Raw genomic sequence first — 24,600 nt, forward strand, 5'->3', positions numbered from 1 at the left:
ATATATATAATACATATAAATATATATATATACACATATATAAATATATATATATAATATATATATAAATATATAATATATCATATATAAATATATATAAATATATAATATATAAATATATATATATATATATATATATATATATATATATATATATATATATATATATATATATATATATATATATATACATATATGTATATACTATATATATATATATATATATATATATATATATATATATATATATATATATATATATATATATATATATATATATATATATATATATATATATATATATATATGTAACATATACGTAATATATATAAATGTAAATATATAAATATATAAATATATATATATATATATAAATATATAAAATATATATATATAAATATTAATATATAAAATATATATATATATATATATATAAATATATAAAATATATATATACATATAAATATATAAATATATAAAATATATATATAAATATATAAATATATATATATATATATATATATATATATATATATATATATATATATATATATATATATATATATATATATATATATATATATATATATATATATATATATACACAGTATATATATATATATATAGTACACCCAGCTGTTGTCTTGATGTACACAAAAATTTTGAGAATCTGAATAGCTTCTGGAATTTGCAAAGTAAAAAAAAAATTAACAGGCTGTTCCGTTTGTTGATGGAAGAAAGGACTCTCTGAAGAGGGGGCATGGATGAGCTGGTTAATTAGCATATTAACCCAAAACTTGTGAAGCTGTGTTGACTAAGTTGAATTTAAATAAGTAATAAATCAATACTGTAAAGCACAGGTATATCTAATTTCATATTTTATATCATGGTTCATGTGAAACATTTTCCATGTGAAATACAATATCCCCTACATAACTATTATCAGTATACATGACAGCACAACATATAACAATAATACAAGAAACAATGTGTTGAGGAGATGATACCTGTACTGGGTTAGCAAACTGGAATGACACAGAAGTCTGTGATCTGTTGGGTAACATTCAACTTAGTATGATGTGATATCTGATATATCCAAGATGATATAATAATAAATAGAATATTCACCTGGATACAAACAAAATCTGTCTCATAGGGAGAATTGAGAGCTTGTTGATGAAATCATTCCTTGAATTTCATGTAAATAATGGAGACACCTGCATGTCAAACTCTTAAATCACTGATGAACATAAAGTAAAGGTTAATGAGACACATAGTACAGTAGAGGTTATGATGACCTACATTTGTTTAATCAGAGATATGTCATAAATGCAGGTGAGATGTATCATATCTTTCAAGCTAATATGGGCCCATACCTAATAATACAGGTAACTGCAGATACTGAGCTTGATCTAGCTCCATGTACTGGCCCCTGTCTCATCAACACAAGTATTATATAAATGGGTTCATTACATTTGATTTATATACTAATTCACCCCCTGTAACTTTCCACTTGCTATGAGTTGTCATGCTCATATCACGTGAATGGTAGCCTCCTTAGGGTGCGGCCCAGTTGACTATATGTCAGCACATGGGTCAGCTCGGAATAAGCCGGCACCCACGGGCAGTCACACTCATAATCTTACATCGAACGGACGTGATTAAACGGTCTATTTACATAGCCGCCGTCCTCTCCCTTCACGCTCATAAATAGTGGAAGTTGCGGTTGATCTACACTCAGGAATTATATAAACAATACTTTTTAATAAAAGCAGAAACTACAATTGGGTTTTGCTGCTCTTACCCAATATAATATATGTCTAGGCCCATATGTTTGTGGCTAGAACATCCACAATGAATTTAATCATAAGTATAAAGCACATTGTCGTTCCTGAGTGCAGACCATAAGAGAATATACAAATGAATGGATAAAGGAAGCATTTATGCCACCGACTTTTGCTGGCACGACATGAGAAATATAACATGATTAAGCCATTGCTGTATTGCACTGAATTTAGTTTTGAAAACATTCCTCCTGCAGCTAGTCTCTCAGCAATGTTGTTAATGAAATTAGTCAATGTGTAACCATTACAAAAGATATGTCTTAATAACTGGCCTAATATCAATATGGTATACATACAGTACATTGGTAATGTGATACAAACTTGCCAGTACATCCTGAGCAGTCACATTACAGATGATCTAAGGGACAATAGTAAGGTTCACTGCATTTGCGAACGAGCTCAACATGTTAGTTTGCTATCACACAAACCTACACATTTTTAACTATAGAATCATACTAAGCATCCACATGTTTATATGAATACTGATTAAATCAAAATATTTTCACAAATTAATTCCAACCAGTCAGATAATCATGAACCATATAATGTAAGGCTATGGAACATTTGAAGTCTACACTGAACTTAAAAAGTACTGTATTTAAAATTCACATTTTAGTGAATGTGGTAATTTTTCTATTTCTTGATGTGGATGTTCAGCCTTGTCCACGACGAATGTATAATGTGTGCCGCTCATTTTCTTTCACTACTCTTGCTCCCGTTTTAAATACAGCAATCTGGCGGCCTGGTAAAAGAAAGAATACAACATTACATATAATAATAAGGGTTGCCCCTCGTGTAAAGAGGATGGCCGGCTCAAGGGCCACCTAGGCATGAATTTGTTAACGAGCTGCTTGACCCAGTGTCAAGGAATAGTCCGAGAAGACTGGACAACTCGCCAACTGCACCGGCTAACCATTACCCTGGAATATGATCCGCAAATCGATTAACATCCAGGTTCCCAATTACTGCTGGGTAGACAGAGGCAAATGGTATAAAGAAACTTGCCCATAGTTTCACCCTGCCCGGGATTGAACGCGGGTCCGCTCGCTTGCGAGGCGAGAATGCTGACCATTACACTAAAAGTCGCGAACATTACATATACCTGTACAGTATACAGTACAGTACTCTCGATTTAACGGAATCCGATATAACAAACTCGATTAAGCAAAAGGAATTTTTTCCGTTATTTTTCACTCAATTTAGTGAACTAGTTCGCTAAATCAAGATTAATTCCGTTAATACGCTCACACCTACAGAGACACCTCAGGCACATGATACAATAAAACCTACTTCAGCCTAAAGGTGAATGTACTAAATGTATAAAAATTATAAATAATGATATAAAAAACACCATATAAGATGCACCCCCTATTTAGCAGGGAGTATTTAGGAAACTGTTACCAGTAACATATAAGACCACACAATGAGTGACCTTACGTAACATCAGGTCAAGTCAATAACATGGGTTCCAATAATTCAAACACCACCTCCACCACAAATGAAAGAAGAGTTTATAAAAAATGGATAAAATAACTAAATAAATTTACTTGAGAACTGTATTCAAGCAACATTTTTGGGTATCTACTTTTTAAAAAGTACTCAAATATTTTAGTATTTTTACTTCAGTATGGTTTTCTAATACAGTACCTTTACTCCAATACAATTGAAAAAAACAAAAATTGTTACCCATTACATGTCCTGAACAAACAAAGTTTGTATATTTTTTAATTAATTCATTCATTATTAACCGTAGTAAAAGAGTTGTGTGGGTGGTTGGTGTGGGTGGAGCTGTGAAGGGTACAGTGTGGGTGTGGGGAGACACCACATGGTCACATACCTAGAGGTCACGTGAGGTCAGGTCAGGTGGCAGTTACCATGACAGCGGACTTTTCCTTTGATCTTCTTGTGTCCATTAGCACCTTGACCACCCACCTCACCTAGCCAACCCTCTTATCCCCCCTCCCCATCAAATCCCCTCTGTTCTCCCCACCTTGGTCTTCCTGTCAGTTGCTCTTTGCACATACCTGTACCTTAAATGTATTTCAAAGATGCTGTGATTCTAAAATGCTTTAAATAATTCCATCTTAGATATAAAGTCTGTATCTATACTATGTGTGAGACTGAGTGTTTAAAATTCTGTTTAAATAATTAAGTACCAACCCCCCTCGCCAGCACCCACCAAATGTTACGTGGTGAGAAAAATTCAGCCACTCATTAATTAGAATCGAAAAGTGATGTCACCACAGCCAGACCCCCAATTAGAGGGACAGTTCACAGTGAGTCTTAGTCAGATGCAGAAACTGAAGGAACTGAAGGAACTTGATAGCTACTTGGCATGCCCAGGGGATTAAATGGAGCTACTGAAGTCTTTCTCAACATTATGTGACTTATCTCTCAAGCTTAACACCCCACTGCCTGCATCTGCTGCTGTGAGCATTTGTTTAGTCATGTTGGGCTTATTATTTATTATTAATAAATTTATTACACCTCAGGGGGCAACAAGCCCAGTCACAAGACCATGCGGTCAGACACTAACACATTGGTACTCGTGTCTCGTAGGACACGCTGTGACTTGTGATATGGAGACAATATTGTGGGAGTTAGCACCCACCAAAGTGTGGGTAGCATACAAGAATTAAATCTAAATTTTTATGGCTAAGTAGGTTATGACATATAGTGGTTAGTGACTCTCCCTGTGGTAGGAAGTCCCTGACAGTGGGACAGTCAAGGCAATAGTGTTGAAGGGTGTTAGCATTGGGACAGTTACAGAGTTTACAGGAAGAGAAGTGTGGGTCATCCTCCACCTCAGATAATACATGTCGGATAGGTCTGTATCCTAACCTAATGCAAGCAGAGACAACATTATGTCTGTGGACCATAAGTCCACGTCGACGATACTTGTGTGGATAAGGAAGAAAGTGATCATAGTGTTGGATGGATATATTTTCAGCCCATTCACTATCCCTGCGATGGACTGTGGGGAGAAGAGCAGCTGAAAGTATTCTCTTTCGGTAGGTCATGCTGGGTTTATATTTAGGAGTAAAAGATCCCGATTGGACAGCCATAATTTTGATAATTGCTGTGTCTTTTATTTATATTTTTAGTTAACTAGGTTTTTATATAATTTACTGGGGATTTATTTTAATATTTGAGACAATAATTTTGTTGTTACTTTTTACTTTCAGTACTTGAGTACTTTATGAATGAGATACTTTTTTACTTCTACTTGAGTACATTGAACTTTGGATACTTTTGCTTCTACTTGAGTCACATTTTGCCAATGTAACAACACTTTTACTTAAGTAACAAAGTCCAATACTTCTTACAACTCTGTCTATTACTGACACAAGTGTAAATCCTTTATAACAGCCAATTGGATTAGACTCTGGCAGCTTGAGGACTAAAATTTATATTAATGGTGATCAATGGATCATCACCAAATCAAATAGAACATGTAGTGTTTAGTAACAAAAGGATTGATGGTAGAATAATGCAGGAAGGATCACTAACAAAACACATACGCCAATATAAATAAACATACCTGTCCATGTCCACTGATCAGTTAATATAAATGCCACACACTCTGGAAACTGTGAACACAACCATGCACCCTCTGCTGGTGATGACACTGACTGTGAACATCCTCTGCTGAGTGTCTTAGAACAAGAGAAGTCTCCTCCAACAACAGTGGAACCATGGAACACAATACAATCTAAAAAAAAAGAAAACCCAAAATATTATTCTAATATAGGTTATCCCTTGCGTTCATGATAAACCTAACATTTAGTGTAATTCTCGCCGAACAAGGGATAATACCAAAGCATGGAGGGCAAACAACAAGTTCAAACGACAGGACAGTAAACAATGAGCACAGCACAGTACTGTACTCCCTATTAATAATAATAAACAAGTTTGTTATAAATGGTTTCGAAGTTGAACGATTGATTTATTAACACCAAACTTCTATACAAACAATGTGGTTCAGAGTTAAATGGTTGAGTTAGCAAGGCGAGTGTAATTCAAACAAATTCATATTACATCAAAACTGAGCACAAAATAGCTAGGATCAACAATTAAATTGATAGATAGCATATCATAAAATACAATATCACACATTTTTATGTATAAAAAATAGTTCCTTCCACACTCAAACCATCCACTGGGCGGTGCAACACATTTTCAGCCAAGCAGTCACCCAGCTGACTCAGAGACATATGGCTGCTGCCGCGCTGTGCTATGTGTATGCCATGATGTCACATGAGGGGCAGGAGCAACTGGGATTGACCAACTGGTGATGCAGTTACAGCCCACTGCCTCCACAAACATATGTACCTACACTTTTCACACATATATTTGTCTTATTTTATAGTTTTATATTATATTTTCTTTATTTCTAAGCCACATTAGAGTATCATAATGATTATTCCACAACTTTTATAGTTTTAATACTGTAACAATGGTAACATGCCATCTCCGCGGTTATTATTACTTGTTATCTCTCATCTATCAATAATTTCATTTAACGTTACTTTATTCAGGAATGCATTGCCATCGTTAAACGAGTGATGCCTGTACTGACCTCGCTTAACTTCGGGGTTACGTTCCTAAAAACGCGACGTTATAAGAAACAACGTTAAGCGGATCAATTTCCCCCATAAGAAATAGATAAAATACGGGAGTTACGTTCCTGAGCCTCCCTTTGCCCCATGAAATACATTACATATACAGAAAATCATTGCCATTTCTATAGAAAATAATGCATACATATACAACTACTAAGTTTGTATTGGTACACCGATGGGCGGAGGTGGTAGAGTGAGTGTGTGATGGGTAGTGAAGCGGAGGAGGAGGATGGGAGGAGGGGAGGAGGAGGGGGGGAGTGGAGGAGGAGGGTGGCGAGTCACTGAGACTCTGCACCAAGCCGAGAGAGTGTAGCGCGGCCAGACGAGAGCGGGTAATGCGCAGTAAAGAGTAGTCCGTGACGACGCAAAATGACGTAGTATCGGATCATCGGGACGTTAAACGAAAATTTGGTCTCTAAAGTTTAGCGACGTAGTACCGAAACAAAGTTAAGCGGGACGACGTTAAGCGAGGACTTACTGTACTGTAATTTTTTTTACAGATGTTCAAAAGTTTACCTTCTTTTATTATCACAACTGATAGCTTAACCTGTTCTCAAATGTTTATGTTCATTGTTATTTTTCCTTAATATCTTCTTTCTTAGTCTTATATTCAACCACAACTTAAGCAGTTGTAGTTTGAGAACTACATACTGTACTCATTACTTTATTACTGATGCTTTTAGGGCCACGGAGCTCTCCTCTTACAACTACTCTCTTGCTGTTGCGTATGAGTCACCATACCTTCTCCCAATCATTAAAAATATCTAACAAGCAAGCGGTTCCCCTAGTGAAGGTAAAAGTGACCTACTGCCCACGAAGTGAAAGCTCCCTGGCCGGTTGCTTGTCATACTAAGTCCTTATCGAATGCAATTTAGAACGATTAAAACCACCTTTATGTTTCAGTTTCTTCGCTTATCACAAACCCAAAGCACCTGACCTGCCCGCCAAACCCATATCCCCAATGCAGTGAAAACAATATACCATATTCAATGTTAAATGGACCAATGAAAGTAGCCAATTACAAATGCAAAAAATAAGAGAGACTTATGCACACGTGAAAACATATCGTCATTACTTTACATAAGAATATGAAAGCAACACTTATTTACTGTTCATATATATTTTAATTAATGTTTCTGAATTTGTTTTTATTGAATTAATGTTCGTGTGTGCAAAATTAACAATACAATTTATTAATAACACGTGGAATATTAAAACACACGAGGAGACGAGACGGCTGCCGGCATTGTTTTTGTTAAAGCTTACAAAACCAGTGACTGATTGGTTCTACATATAAAACTGAAGAAAATAAGACCCTGATTGTAGCTGTAGTAAAATTAATGTAAAAAAATTAATATGGTTGTTTGAAGTACCTGTAATGTTATTTAATGTTAATAAATGGAACAATACAAGTAGCTAACCATTAATGGTAAAAAAAAAGTGAGACTGCGTGTATGTAAGTGTGCACATGTGAAAACATATCGTCATTACTCTACATAAGAATATGAAAGCAACACTTATTTACTGCTCATATATATTGAAGGGTTAAATGTTGTACTCTGTATAGACAAGCAGAGAGAGAGAGCAGCCGAACTGCCGGATGTAAACAAACCTTAATTACCCGCGGGTTTTTTTTGTAAGGGGATTAGCCCACCCGGGAATAGGTCTCTGACCCACATTAGGGCCTGAGGGGCAAAAATTTAATACTCCTGTAATAATAATAATAATAATTCAGATAAGTAAAAAGAAAAAAAAAAAGCTGCCTATCTACCTATTGGACAAACTAAAATCGTTCCGGACCATGGGAGTTTCCGGACCACAGAATGCCGGACTAGAGAGGTACAACCTGTATTAATGTTCTCATATTTTTTTATTTTGGTGTATTTTTATAAAAAAATTTATTTACTATGAATAATTATTATTATTATAATTATTATTATTATAATTATTATTACTATTACATTTTCGTCCCCCAGGCCCTGATGTGGGTCAGTGATCTACGCCCGGGTGGGCTAATCCCTGTTAAAAAAACAAACAAAATGCCCCACAAAAAAAAACTTTTGGTTTTCAGAGCTTTAAGGAATTTTGGATAAAGGGTTGTCAACCTATATATATATATATATATATATATATATATATATATATATATATATATATATATATATATATATATATATATATATATATATATATATATATATATATATTTGTGTAATAAATGTATGTAGTAAGTACGTAATATTTTTTCACTCAAATCCTAATGAAACACTACTGGAGAACATTCCTTTGTCGCAAAACAGTTTATAAATTTAAGAAAATAATTACAGTGTGTTTAATATATTACAGTATATTATAAATAAATAAATAAACAAATAATTCGGTAAATCTATTTCAAGTAAATGGAAAATAAGCAAACAAATGTTATTTACCAAGAGCTTCCGTCTGGCTCAGGGTGAGATGGAGGGGAGATAACAAGGCTATTTATAGCCCGTCTGAAGTGGCCAGTACCCTAATGCACCATAAATAATTCATTGAACATTCATTTGTTGTACATAGTATATTCAGTATATATATATATATATATATATATATATATATATATATATATATATATATATATATATATATATATATATATATATATATATATATATATATATATATATATTTGTGTAATAAATGTATGTAGTAAGTACATACTGGTAACCTTTTTCACTCAAATCCTAATGAAACACCACAATTAGAATACGGTGGTTGCTGTTGAACTACATGTTGTATAAATAGTCGGAACACAGCCACACCACCGAGACGAGGGAACACTCCCACCACCGATCGTCTCGTGTGAAGCAAGCGTATAAATGAAAGAAAATACTTGCAGTGTGTTTAATATGTTACAGTATATTATAAATAAATAAATAAGTAAACAAATAAATCGGTAAATCCATTTCAAGTAAATGGAAAAATTTTACTCGATACCGACATTAGTTCCAGTTATCGGTAAATAGCAGACGCTTCAGTGACGTCACTAGTGTTTACACTACACCAGCGGGTATAATTTGATGACATTACTTGAAGTGAATTGGCCTTATTTTAAAAAATCAAGGATGGTTGGTAAAGGACTACTGAGTCAGTGGGTAAGTGTCACATTTGGGGTACTGGTCTTATACAGCAAATAGAGCTCAAAAGCTACTTTTTAAATGGAAATTTGGGGGGGGCGTCTTATGCACCCCGCCGCCTTATAGGCCGTGATATACGGTATATACACACAGTAGTACCCCTATTTACGCGGTCAATTGAACCCACAGGGTACCGCGGAAAGTGAAAACCGCGTAAAGTGAACAACAGAACATATGGGATTAATTCCAATCGATACTGGCCCAACCCCCAAACTCCACTTTTTCCGACACAATACCTATGTTGTATTAAAAATAACATCTAAATTTTATGATGGTATGCTCACACAATTATTATTTAAGAGAAATACAGTCGCCAGGTTAATGTCCATTCAAATAATGGACTCAAATCCCCTCCCCCCCTCTTCCCAGCTCACTAGCTCCTACCTCTGTGAGAAATGTTTGGGTGAAAACACTAGATTTTAACGTTTGGTAATAAATAATACCTCAGACTAAAGTTAGGATAATATAATTGACATTTCTGGATTCCTTGCAGGTCAGGGAATATTTTGAATGTAAACTTCATATATTTTGCACAAAAGATAAAATATTTGCTTTGTGTAAACCAAATTATTACATTAGATCTAAAATTTGTATGTCTAATGCAAAATCCATGATGTTTATATTCAAATGATCATCATACAAGAATTTCAGCAATGTAAATTATATTCTGGCCGGGTAATTTGTATGAATTTTATGAGCTAAATAAAAATTATACTCACCACAGAGTATGAGTAGATGCACCACAGAAATGAAATTCTGTTCTGGCTTTGGTACTGCGGTAAATGTAGAATCGCCAGCAGTTTAAACCGCGAATCGCATAACTGTATTATTATTATTATTATTATTATTATTATTATTATTATTATTATTATTATTTTTGTCCCCAGGCCCCAATGTGAGTTAGTGACCTGTGCTCGGATAGGCTAATCCTGTGTAAAAAAAAAAAAGTGGCCTTGACTATGGGAAGAGATGGGAGGGTCTTCCCGGGTTCCTCAATGCCAAGTGGCGGGAAGATGCCAGACACCACCAGCCAACATATTATGGTAGCTACTGTAGACTCAATTTCAAAGACACAGGGAAAGTATATTTAGAAAACGTTCTAGTATGCAAATGACCAGAGATGGTAACATCGGCGATCACGTACTTGAACGTTAATGACCAGCTGCAGGTTAATGGATAATAAATTGTTTCAAGCAATAAATACAGTGCAACCTTCCTATTCACTTGCTCCAAATAAATTAAGTGGTTGCCTAAAGGGCCAGTGGAGCTAATCAGGTCAAAGACTACAGATCACTCACTGAAATCCACTATAGGAACAACCTACTTCACCCCTCAGCTATATGCACATATTGTAAACAGCTGAATCAGGTATACAGTTTTTGTTAGGGCTTAATTATCTCACTTCTTATGGCAAAAAGGAAATACTGTATAGATTAAAAATTCTAAATGACACTGAAATTGAGTATTTGTTCGCTGCTGATACATTATAATGGTAAACTATGGGGTAATACTTAGGTCAGTTATTACACTTCTGTGACACCAAATTAACACATCAAGTTCACTGGTAAATATTAAGCTAATTTATAGTGCATTTGAAACCAGAAGCTGTGGGGAAAATCCATTATACACGAATAGCCGAGACCCTGTATACAGTACATTGTCCTATTCTGTAAACAAGAAAAAAAATACAAATAAAGATATGGTCTGTTAAAAGTTGTGCTTAAACATCTTAAAAACAACAACCACTTACTATGTATCACACTCTTCTCAGCATTAGACAAATATTCACCAGATGAATAATTCTTCACTATAGTCTGGATCTCTTGATGTACAGCCTCAGAATCTAACATCCCACGTGACTGTTTATTCACAATATGTAGACAAGTGTTTTCTAAGGCTGATGGACTTCCATATGGGATCAGAATACGCATGAAGTGTTGGCTGGCGTGGATGGCATTAAGTCGACTGTTGAATCCCTTGCATGACCCATTCTCACACGTCACTAAAGAGCAGTAAAGCACAAGATGATTTAATTAATTCCTTATATTAGAAATATGTCATTTCTAGATTCAAATGAAAGAGACTAAGATGGGAGATACAAAATATTAGAAAGATGATGATGGCCATACAAGGGCTAATGATCTTTAAGATCCATATTGCCAATTCATTTGCCACTGTCTCTGCGTATACAGTACAGTGATGCCTCCATTAGCCGGAACAATTGGTGCAGAGCACTTCTGGGTATGAGAGATTAATGGGTAACGAGACGACTCTCTCAAAGCCGGAAAAAATCCCTCATCCCCAGAATTTTCCGGGTAACAGGAAAATTTCTCAGATCAAGAAATAACGCATTACATCATCTCTCAAACCCGGAAAGAAATCCCCCATCCTCGGAATGATGCATTTTTTCATCTATCAAACCCAGCATAAAAATTCCTCATCCCCGGAATTTTCTGGGTACCAGGAAATTTTTGGGGAATTTTCCAGAAAATGTGACCCTCTGAAAATTTTTCCCAAAGCCAGAATTTTCTGGGTAAGATTGATCCGATTTCCAAATTCCCTTGGCCTGTAGTTCCCAACATGATATGATTTGTTTCATCCTCTTCACCAACGATCGGCTCGTTAGCCGCTTGGGCGATCGGTCACGTCTCTATCACACACTGTTGGCAAATACTGGGCATGCACCGGCTCCTGAATGTACCTGAACCCGCTCCAGTATTGGTCAAATCTGTTCTTGAAAGAGCTCACACTCGGCGCCGTCACAACACTCTCTGGAAGAATGTTCCAAGAGTTCACAATTCTCAATTCCGAAAAAGTTTGCTCTCACAGTTTTCTGGACTTGCGGCTTCTTCAATCTTGAGCTGTGACCCCTTGTGGGGTGAGCGTCCACCAGGTCCAATTAAGGACACTCGACTGAGGAGTGCCCCTTGAGAAGCTTAAACACATTCAATTAGGTCACCCCTTGCCCGTCTGTAGTATAAGCTAGGCAAGTTCAGGCACTCCAATCTTTCAGCGTAATTGAGGTGCCGAAGAGACGGCACCAGTCTGGTGGCCCTCCTTTGGACATTTTTAACCAACTAACAGTCCCTAGCATATCTCGGGGACCAGACGGGATGACAGTACTCCAGATGGGGAAGCACTTCACTCCTGAAGATCGTTACGAGGGACGGACCGTCTAGATATCTGAACGACCTTCTTATAAGACCCAATAATTTATTTGCCTGATTTACCTTCTTCTCACAATGGCCCAAGAACTTCAGCTCATTGTCAACATACACACCTTGGTCTTTCTCACATTCAGTCTCAAATAGTGTAGTTTCTTCATCCCATTGGGACATATGATACGCCTCCTTACCGTTGGTACGCACCAGGTGCATCCTCTTACACTTCGTGACATTGAATCTTAGCAGCCATTTCTTCGACCATCCTGGAGCTCACAGAAATCCTTCTGCAGCTCTTCACAGTCCGCATGGTTCTTGATTTCCTGAAACAACTTGGCGTCATCGGCAAACATTTGTATGGAGGAGTGTACAACGTCAGGCATGTCATTTTTTAAACAAGCAAACAACAGAGGACCCAATACACTGCCCTGTGGTACCCCGCTTGTGACAGGTACGGATGATGATTTTGTACCATTAATCACTACACACTGCTTGCAGTCATGTAGAAAGTCTTCTATCCACGCTAAGACATTTCCCCAAATTCCATACCCTTCCAGTTTGATTTTCAGCCTTTCGTGGGGTACACTGTCGAAAGCCTTGGCAAAATCTAGATATATATTGTCGATATTACCACCCCGTTCCAGAATATGGGTCCAAATATCCAATACCTTGAGCAATTGTGTTAAGCAGGAGTGCCCCGGCATAAAACCGTGTTGGCAATCCTTTACAAGGTTGTTTCGTAGTAGATGTTCCATCGTGGCATCTCTGATAATACTCTCAAGTACTTTACATATTATGCTGGTCAGGCTCACCGGTCTATAGTTGTTCGTAGAGTGATGATCGCCCTTCTTGAAGATACCAACACTGAATTAACTACTTTGATGCCTGCAATAGAGGTTGCCGTAGTTTCAACAATGTACGTACTGCAGGTGTCTGTGTGTAAATACAGATACAGTATAACAAATGACATCTAACTGGAGAGTTAGCAGTCTCTATGAGTCAAATTAAAATTTCATCCCAAAGCAGAAATGAGTTTTCAAAGCAACCAACATCAGACAACACAATACACAATAACCTACAACATATTAATAGACTTATCATCCATATATTCCACAATGTAAGAGCATCTGTGGCTTCTCACTATTATGCACAATATTGTACTTACAATTTACAAGAACATCCTCTTTGACCCCATCCTTTATGACACACTCATGGTCACTGGCACATGAGGGATCTCCAATTACTACATCATCTATATCAGACAGTTTGAGTGATCCATTTGAGATGACAAACTGCTCCCTTCGGAAGTCCTTCATGAGAACTGTTCCAAGAGGTGATGTTGCCAGGTGATTGAGGATCCTTCCAACATCAGAAGCCAACTGAAAATTAATAAAAGTAAATCTGTCTCAATATATAAAAGTTTTATCTTCAACTTAATAGCTCTTTAGAAAACAAATAATAAACTTTAATATACACCTGGCTATATAACATAATTTAAAAGTTAAATCCTTTGTTATTTTGATATATCTTTGATATTAAAATTGCCCACAATGTTATACAGTAGAGTATTGTACTGTATTCATAATACTGAGGTCACTACTATTTCTTAACTCTTTACTTTAACTAGTAGTGGATAACACCATGCTGCTGTTAAATGAAACTGAATTCCAATTTGGGTCAATATCTATGTTCTCAGGCCAGTTATACACCATACAACCTTGTACCACTCACATTTCCTGACTCTGAATTCAGCTTGGTGCATCTGGCAGACACCTACCACACTGAGTACATATTACACATTACAGTATCCTTAAATTTGAGGTATATTATTGGCCAATGGCAGAACTAGTTACTAATAATCATAAATGTAATAAAACCAATTCCATGGCTTGATAGGAACAAAAAGTCAACCCACTGAGAAGAGCAAATGAAAATTTGTTTACAAGGTTAGCCGATGATAGTTCCTGACAGCTAATGAACATCATGGGGGTGACTAATGGTTGCCCTTCATGTAATGAGGATGGCTGGCCCAAGGGCCACCTAGGCGTGAATTTGTTTAAGGTGTAGAAGCTGTTGCCAACACAACAACCACACCCTGAGTTAACAAGTTGCATGACCGGACAACTGGCCAACTGCACTGGCTAACTATTACCGGAGCACGATTCGCAAATCGATTAACATCCAGGTGCCCATTTACTGCTGGGTAGACAGAGGCAAATGGCATAAAGAAACTTGCCCACAGTTTCACCCTGCCCGGGGATCAAACCCGGGTCCACTCGCTTGCGAGGCGAGCATGCTAATCATTACACCACACGTCACTAGTACTATACTTAAGACCATGAACGAAACCACAACATTCGTAACATTAGCCTTTACGGATCACCTGAACATTATCCCCCTAGATAGTTTTAGGGTGGTTAAACTTCAAGCTGGTTAAGCTGGAAGCAAACTTTAGGTAACCAATTGGGGGGCCTAAACTTCAGGTTACCCATAAAGGCTAAAATTGCTAATGAACTTGCTTGTAGTCTTAGTCACAAAATGCTCATCAAGGTTGGCTAATCTAGCTTTGTGCAGGAGTCTACACTTTGCAAATGCCCTAATATGAATCACTCTGCATAAAACTCTAAGAGCTTATAGGATCATATTATAAACACAATGACACACTGATGTATTTTACTGTATATATTTTACAAAGAATTTCACTTAACTACAACTCACACCACTATATCTCGGATGCCATTACAGTATAAGGGTAGAATAAAGCAAATGCAGTATGTACCACAGAAAAACAGAGCTAACCTCTTCAAATTTAAAAGGGTAACGGCAGTTCACAAAAATCTGAAAAGTGAAATTTGAAAACTCAAACACCATTTTGACAGGAATTTTAAATGTGAGGGGTATTAATATTTTAGAAGCTTTCAGATTTTGGATTATTGAACACACCGTGTCTTATGAAGCCTAAATTTATTACTACTTTAAGTGCAATTGCAACTTACCAGTAGCTAAGTCTTCTCATTTCCAGGCATATTAATATTTAGAAAGTAATGTACATAAAAAGTTCACTTCAATTATATCACACTTAGAACCTATGAAATCTCAAAATGAACCTTCTGAAAAAAGAACTCTCAGGGTTACTAATGAGTACTAGTGATTTGTCCATAGCATGACTTACCTTCAGTCTTTCCTCAAAGTTCATCTGAAGAACCTGAATGACATCAATGGGATGTCCCAATTCTGTGATCACAGCCACAACACCAGCTACTGGAGGGCCCGGGGAATACTCCACACCAGGTAAACAGTCTCCAAACACCTGATAATGATTTCAGTTTTTAATTATTTTACCTTGTGATCATTTCTCTTACAGAATTTACAGAATATGACTCTCAAGTTCTTAACAATCACATGTTTAGTTTTTATCTAACCTGTGTAGTACTGTAAGGTCTTATAATCAACATGTTGAGTGCTTATCTTCTATCAGTCTCAAGAATAAAGCTATTACAGTATGTAGTATTACAGTAAGTGTCTACAAAAGAGTTGAACTTGCAAAGGGAGCATTACATGTATATTCTAATGGTAGGTCACACTAACCATGTAGACAAGATGCCAACAACTGCGAGTAACACTTCCCACTCAACTGATTCCAGACTTAAGAATCCATGAGCCAATGGTAGACTTGACAATAACCAGAATTATCAAGCCTAATACACCTGGATAGTGTAAACTACCTAAATATTTATGCTATCCCTGAAAGGCACAGACAGATTCCTACCCTTGGCAATAAAACAGGAGGTCAGACTCTAATCCTTCGTTTCTCATCAAAGGAGAGTACCTGAGAATGACTTCAAAATACTGTCCTCTACCAAATTTTGAGATAAAAAAGAAAATCTTGATATGCATTAAAGTGATCAATGATGTATTACTTTGATGACATTCCCGTGAGACAGCATCTGTAACAGATGCATTTCCCTCAAGATCTTGGCAGCACACCTCTCATAGCAGACGCTCACTGCCTCTTGGCACTCAGTCATGTCGTGGCCTGTGGTGTGCACAGTTTTAACTGCCAACCAGGCACTGCCATACTGACCTCTGCAGAGAAATACAATACTACAGAAACACGTTAAGAGAAAGCTCAGTATTTCTGTACAGTATAGTACAGTACACAGCACTACTAAAACATTTTATCAGAATCACAAAACCAATATGTTTTGATTTTATTAACATACAGTATACAGTACAGTACAGTAATTTCTTTAATCCAGACTTTCACCTCACAGATTAATATACTGTACTGTATAAGTGTGCAGAGTTTAATCAGATATTTCAGACTTAAATACAAGAAACAAATTAACTAAGATTAGTTAAGAAAAGTGAAATTGAGTTTTTTATGACTCACAGATACACAGCCTTTGTCCATCCAGACCCTATAATGCTTAGGTTGGTAATGGTAGGAAGGTCACTGCACTTCAGGATCCGTCCACTAGAGGGATCCCATTCTAGAATACAATAAAAGAATATATGTAAATACCCTATATACAGTATTTGTCTTGAGATGGTTGAAATCATTAACACGAGCCACTACACCCTTGATATACAATCCCATCACCTGATAAGAAAAAAATCATGTACAGATCAACTAGATTATCTTATACTTTTACGGGTACTTAAGCTCCCCATAGAAAAAAGTGAAAACTGTTTGTAGAGCCTTGCTGCTGGGAACTTGTAATACAGTACTGTACTGTACATTTTGGGAGATATCCTGCTTCTAAGCCAAAAAATAGTACTGCACCTACTATACTTACACTCACAACAATGAATTGTGTTGCCTGTCAACTCACAATAACTGTCAATGAAGAATTTAAAGGAAGGAGTAATAACACATCAGAAAAATTAATGGCACATTATTGGAAATAATTTTCTATAAAATATCCTTTTCTCACAGGTCCATTTCTTTCATCATCATTAGCATCATGAAAAACACTGTACCCCCAAAAATAATGAAGTAACAGTGCAGTGCACTACTGTACAATACAATCTAACAAAACATTACAGTACAGTAAAAATATATTAAATGTTCCTATAATAATCAAGGTAAAGTGCCTAAGGACTGGAAATTAGCCAATGTTACCCCAAGACAGCAGCTATACAAGAGAATTAGGAAAAGCGCAGCAGAAAACTACAGGCCAATCAGTATATACAAATTCTTCGAGAAAATCTGAGGGACGCCATCATCCAACACCTGACCGAACACAGTCTTATTAATGCAGCACAACAGTTTCACAGAAAAAATCCTGTCTGACAAACTTATTCACACTCCGTGAAACAGAAACAGACAACGTGGACCAAGGCTCCACCAGTGGATGTGTTGTACATTGATTTCTCCAAGACATTTGACAAAGTCCCACATGAAAAAGACTAGCCTCTAAGATCTAGGCACATGGCATCACAAGCAAGATTATGATGTGGATTAACAACTGACTTGAAGACGGGCAACAAGAGTAATAATAAATGGAATACATTCTGAATGGAGAAAGGCTCTAAGTGGAGTACCACAAGGCTCTCTCTCTCTCCTTGGACCCACCTTGCTCATGATCTAGATACAAGACATAGATGAAAATATATTGTGCCACATAGTCAAGTTTGTGGATGACATGAAGATATTTGAGCTGGTAGCAAGTCAGGACGATGTCACAACAATGCAGGAAGACCTGAATGAGGTGTTCAAACAAATGGTCTTGAGACTGGCAAATGGTCTTTAACATTACAACAAGACCCTACACATAGGATACAACAACCCTAAGCACAACTATTCTGTTAATAACACTTTCCTGGATACTGTCGACAAGGAGAAAGATCTTGGCAATGTGATAGATCATTCAGTGAGGAAATTAAATTGTGATTTGGGAATTATAAAGTGTATCTTTGAATACGGTTAGGAAAATATCTGGATTACTGTATACTGTACAGGCATGTAAACTCTACCTCCAGAAAGTTCTAACATCCCTAGAAAAGGTGCAACACAGAGCGACCAAGATGATTCAGGAACTATGTCATCTCAATTAACCAAGTTGACTGGGGGCCTTAGAACTAACAACCCTTCAGACAAGGCACAATAGGGCAGATCTCATTGAAACGTTCAAAATCCCGAAAGGGAAGAAAAACATGAACCCGGAACATTTGTTTGTAATGTCACACAAGGGGACATAACTACAAGCTCACCAAGTTACCATGCAGAACGAATATAAGGAAATACGTCTTCACACAGAGGGTAGTAGACCTCTGGTATGGTCTACCAGTCCAGTTGTGGAATCAAGAACAGTACTGGGCTTCAAAATAACCCTTGACATAATTATCAGAACAATGGAAGGATCCTACACAGCCTACTGGCCACCTTCCCTCGGCATGGCCGCCTCTCGTGGATAGCCATGCCATAAATAAGGTAAATAGCCCCTGTAAAGGTAATGGTGGAGGAAACGGTCAGCACCAGAAGGACTTTATTTGATTTCACCAAAATTTCAGGAGACGTTCTTTGGATGATACTGAGTACAGTATTACCCCGCTTTACGCGATTTCTCATTTACGCGGTGCCTCGCCAGAACCGAACTTTCACTTTCCGCGGTGCATCTACCCATACACGCGCAGAGTGTCTGGCTCGACGCTATTTTTAGATTCGACCCTCCCGCCTCTTCCTTCCTCCTGCCTGCTCCCGCCTGGGCAAGCCGAGCGGTAAGGTTGCGCAGTGCATGTCTCTGTTGCATTATCATTGACACCATATGACGTATCGGACTGTGATTGGCCATGCATCCCTACCTCCCTCCGCTGCTAGCTGTGATTGGTTTAAAGTAACATGACGTGTCCACCCGCGGGAGGGAGGGAGGAAAGACGACGCTTGACCTAACCGCGGCAGTTTCATCCCTCCAGGCCACACCGTGTATACGTGCATCCATTGTTCTGTGAAATGGCTTCCGCCAAACCACCGCCACCAGAGAGAAACCTTTCCTTACCTGGACCCAGCCGCCCTAAGCCAAAGAAGATACGACGTTCCCTAAGCTACGAAGTGAAATACCAGATAATTCAAGATTTGGAGAAAGGAACACCTTCAAGCTGATCTCGCGCGCCAGCATGGCGTCAATGAATCTACGATTTGTACTATTAAGAAGGATGCAGCCAAGATCAAAGAGCACATGAGAATCACAAAGTCTGCAGGTGCTTCAATGATCAAGTATTGCCAGAACAAGGTGCTGCTAAAGGTGGAAAATTTGCTGGTGATTTACTTGATTCGTCAGGCACGACGCAACATGGCGGTGGACACGCGATCCGTTCAAGAGTACGCACGTGAACTATACGCAGCAGTGTCACATAAGATGGGAATAGCAGAGCCCAAACCCTTCAATGCTTCCTCTGGTTGGCTGCATAGGTTTAAGAAGAGGAACAATATCACCAACATCAACATTGGTGGTGAAGAAGCGAGTGCTGACCGTGTGGCGGCTAGAGATTTTCCTCCGTCCTTACGTGAGGTTATGGAGGAAGGACAGTACACTGACGACCAGTTAAGAAAGGTTAGGTTAGGTTTTGTAAGGTTACGTAGGTTAAGAAAGGTTAGGTAGGTTAAGAAAGGTGAGGTAGGTTAAGAAAGGTGAGGTAGGTTAAGAAAGGTGAGGTAGGTTAAGAAAGGTGAGGTAGGTTAAGCAAGGTGAGGTAGGTTAAGAAAGGTGAGGTAGGTTAAGAAAGGTGAGGTAGGTTAAGAAAGGTGAGGTAGGTTAAGAAAGGTGAGGTAGGTTGTTTTTTTGGGGATTAGCCCACCAGGCACAGGTCACTGACCCACATTAGCCTAGGTGGTGAAAAAAATATATATATATATACTGTATATATATATAATAATAATAATAATAATAATAAAATAATAATAATAAAATAATAATAATAAAATAATAATAATAATAATAATAATAATAATAATAATAATAATAATAATAATAATAATAATAAAATAATAATAATAATAATAATAATAATAATAATAATAATAATAATAATAAAATAATAATAATAAAATAATAATAATAATAATAATAATAATAATAATAATAATAATAATAATAATAATAATAAAATAATAATAATAATAAATAAAATAAAATAATAATAATAGTAATAATAATAATAATAATAATAATAATAATAAAATAATAATAATAAAATAATAATAATAAAAATAAAATAATAATAATAATAATAATAAAATAATAATAATAATAAAATAATAATAATAATAATAATAATAATAATAATAATAATAATAATAATAATAATAATAATAATAATAATAAAATAATAATAATAATAATAATAATAATAATAATAATAATAATAATAATAAAATAATAATAATAATAATAATAATAATAATAAAATAATAATAATAATAAAAATAAAATAAAATAATAATAATAGTAATAATAATAATAATAATAAAATAATAATAATAAAATAATAATAAAAATAAAATAATAATAATAATAATAATAATAATAATAATAACAATAATAATAATAATAATAATAAAATAATAATAATAAAATAATAATAATAATAAAATAAAATAAAATAATAATAATAGTAATAATAATAGTAATAATAATAATAATAATAATAATAATAATAATAAAATAATAATAATAAAATAATAATAATAATAAAATAAAATAATAATAATAATAATAATAATAATAATAACAATAATAATAATAATAATAATAATAATAATAATAATAATAATAATAATAATAACAATAATAATAATAATAATAATAATAATAATAATAATAATAATAATAATAATAATAACAATAATAATAATAATAATAAACCATAAAGAAATACAAAATGGAAAAAAAAATCAAAAGTGAGAAACAATATATGTATGTTGTCTTGTCAATAGTAAGAGAAACAATTGTGACCTGCAATTGTGCAAATGAGGCAGAAAGTCAGATCATCAACCTGGGACTTGGTCATAATTTTCGTGACGCCATATAGCAGCAGGGTCTACCATTAGACAACACATTATGCTTCCAATATCTTCCCAGGTGGTAGTACCTCCCTGTTTGGTAGCTGCCTACTATCTACTAGAAAGGTTAAGAAAGGTTAGGTAGGTTAGGTATGGTTAGGTAGGTTAGGTTATGGCTATGTATGTCAGGTCAGGTTCTATTAAGTTATATGCATTGTCATTCCGATTTTCTATAAGTGTCCACTAAAAAGTCAGTGAAATTGCGGCATTTTTAAAATAATTTTCTATGAATAATCAGCGTAGGGTATCTCATATGTTAAAGTGGTTATTTCTATATTAAACCCAACCTGACCACAGTTGATAAGAAAAACAAGCTGCAGAAGCATTGTTAGAAGACCTCACCAAACTAACCAAAGAAACCTATCTAACCTTACCTAACTTTCTAGCCGTGGGACTCAGCTCCCCGGCATATTAAACAGAAGGAACTTACTATTATATGGTGTCATTTGACGTTTTTTGTGAACGTGAGAGCAGCTGCCAGGACTGAGCGACTCATAAACGTCTGCGGGTATCTCGTCACTATTAACCACAGAGTTCCGTACATAGTCATTATGGGATGCCGGCTAATATGAGGACTTCACAGCTGACGAGTTGAATTGTTTTAGTGTTTATTTTCTTACTATATTTTCATTAGTGTGTTCTGATATAGTAATCATTTTTATGGAAACTGTTATGTTTGGTAAATATTTAGATGAATAGGAGCACACTACATTTTGTCTTTCTCGGTAGTTATGCGGCAGTACTCAGCCAATCATACACCGCTTAACCTGTACTCTGTTAAGATAAGCTATGCTTGGTTAGGTTAGGTTACGTTATGTTACACTACGTTAGGTGAGGTTAGGTTACGTTAACTTGAACTTTTAAATAAACACTTTTTAACACATTTGCCATAACTACAACATTATCCACTATAAAACACAGTGAAATTGCAGCATTCTAAATTTTGTTTTCCTTAAAAAATCGGCGGCTGTGAAGTCATAAACAATTACCGGGAACATCTACCGGGTTAATACAGTATATGACGAAAGCTCATTTTGGCAATTAAACAAATACTCTACTGAAGTGTTAGAAAAATTTCCCCCTCCTCCCCAAAGGACATCATTACGGCCACTTAGTCAGCGTATTATTTTAGTTTCGGTCGTCCTGGGAATCTTTGAATTTAACTAGTAAAATCGGTCGGAGTCCGGGGGAGCGAAGTCCCCAATTAGGTTAGACATACTGTAGTTACTGGGTTCTGTGGCTAGGTTAGGTTGGCTAGGTTAGGTTGGTTAGGGTTAGGTTGGCTAGGGTTAGGTTGGCTAGGGTTAGGTTGGTTAGGTTAGGTTGGCTAGGTTAGGTTGGTTAGGTTAGGGTTTGGATATCAAGATACAGGGATGACCAAAAATAAAATTTGACCAAGTAGTGATGAATCGTGTAGTAAAATAACGGTATAATTATCATTTCGGTCACTCACCTATAAACAGCACTGCTTCTCGGATACAACCTAACTACTCCCACCTTACATAAATACCCTGGATGACCTAAAAGACCATAATACTAAATTAAGTTACTGACCATTAGTGTGCCATGGCCGAGGTGCCAGTGTGAGGCTCGTCCAGGGATGACCATTGAAGAACATCACCACCAGGGCCACGTTTACTACCAGACACAGGCATAAGTATATTGTCATGTACACACCTAGACGGGACACTCTAGCCATTATTAATACACACCTGACACACCTGACACACTACACACACCTGACACACTACACACACACACTCATCCTCCCCTAGTTCCTTCCCTGTCATCTACAGTTTGGTGGTATCTTAATTTGGCAAGTAATAAAAGTATTTTCAATTAATAACTTCATAACTATAAAATATTATTAATATTTGCCATATCTATGTTTAAATAATTAATATGACGATTTATGTATATTATGAGACGTGACAACAGAATTTTATGTATTTAATGGTATTTTATTTGTATCGCGAATATAAAAACTTGGTAAACTTGAAGGAGGTAAACACCATAACGAGGTCATTTATTAATATTTATCTATAGATATAAATAAATATTCTTATCCTATTTCAGATTCATCAGTAAACATACATGTAGGAATAAGAAATAAAATGAAGTCTATTTTATTAATGCTAAGATAAACATCAAATAACACACCAAGCCTATACCTGTAATACACTATATTGATTATGGGAGATCTTTACTTTATGAAGCTGACCTACTTTAATAATGTATTGTATAATTACCACGACCATAGTTCTAAACAAGAGCATTTTAGTTGCTTGTAGTTTATGTGAATTAAATATATCTAAGATAATGATGCTTAATACTGTCTTCATTATCAAATTCCCATTGAGCACTACTGGCAACTACACGCTCACTACTGAATATGGAATAAGTGACAGTGTTGGTTTGGGTTGAACTTAAAAAAGTGCCTCACATTTCCGTCATATTATTTATGTGTAACTGCCAAATCTGACTTAGCAGTTTCTTTTTTCACGTCCAGTTTCTAACTACAGAAATGAATTTGCACTAAAATTACACAGCACACGACACATCAACACTGGAATCAGGGGCTGAAGCGGCACCAGGAAAGTCTGTTGACATGCATTTTTTAAGGCAATTAGCCCACCCGGGCACAGGTCAAACGACCCACAACGGGGCCTGGGGGGTGAAAAAAATAAGAACAGAAAGAAATTGAATATAGAGAAGAAAAGGGTTATACTGTGT

At 35.8% G+C, this 24,600-nt stretch overlaps 1 protein-coding gene across 1 annotated transcript; it reads right to left on the reverse strand.

The window, feature by feature from the left end:
- Window positions 1–1,277: 1,277 nt before the first annotated feature.
- LOC121862428 (extracellular tyrosine-protein kinase PKDCC-like) lies at window positions 1,278–23,658 on the reverse strand. The gene is made up of 8 exons (XM_042360723.1): window positions 23,422–23,658; window positions 17,197–17,296; window positions 16,724–16,889; window positions 15,976–16,113; window positions 13,969–14,182; window positions 11,393–11,644; window positions 5,386–5,556; window positions 1,278–2,586 (listed from the first exon to the last, which is right to left on the reverse strand). The coding sequence occupies exons 1-8, from the start codon at window positions 23,564–23,566 to the stop codon at window positions 2,498–2,500; spliced, it is 1,275 nt and encodes a 424-aa protein (XP_042216657.1). The 5' UTR covers window positions 23,567–23,658; the 3' UTR covers window positions 1,278–2,497.
- Window positions 23,659–24,600: the final 942 nt, after the last annotated feature.

This window comes from Homarus americanus, unplaced genomic scaffold (genome assembly GCF_018991925.1).
Source record: "Homarus americanus isolate GMGI-L3 unplaced genomic scaffold, GMGI_Hamer_2.0 scaffold31037, whole genome shotgun sequence".
NCBI lineage: Eukaryota > Metazoa > Arthropoda > Malacostraca > Decapoda > Nephropidae > Homarus > Homarus americanus.

What these genes read in the sequence shown, in the direction of transcription:
- LOC121862428 (XM_042360723.1), bottom strand. Translation starts at nt 23,566, where the DNA reads ATGGCTAGAGTGTCCCGTCTAGGTGTGTACATGACAATATACTTATGC. An exon ending in TCGGCCATGGCACACTAATG is followed by an intron (nt 17,297 to 23,421) that starts GTCAGTAACTTA and finishes ATTGTATTCTAG; the next exon opens with AATGGGATCCCTCTAGTGGA. An exon ending in ACTTTGAGGAAAGACTGAAG is followed by an intron (nt 14,183 to 15,975) that starts GTAAGTCATGCT and finishes ATTAATTTTCAG; the next exon opens with TTGGCTTCTGATGTTGGAAG.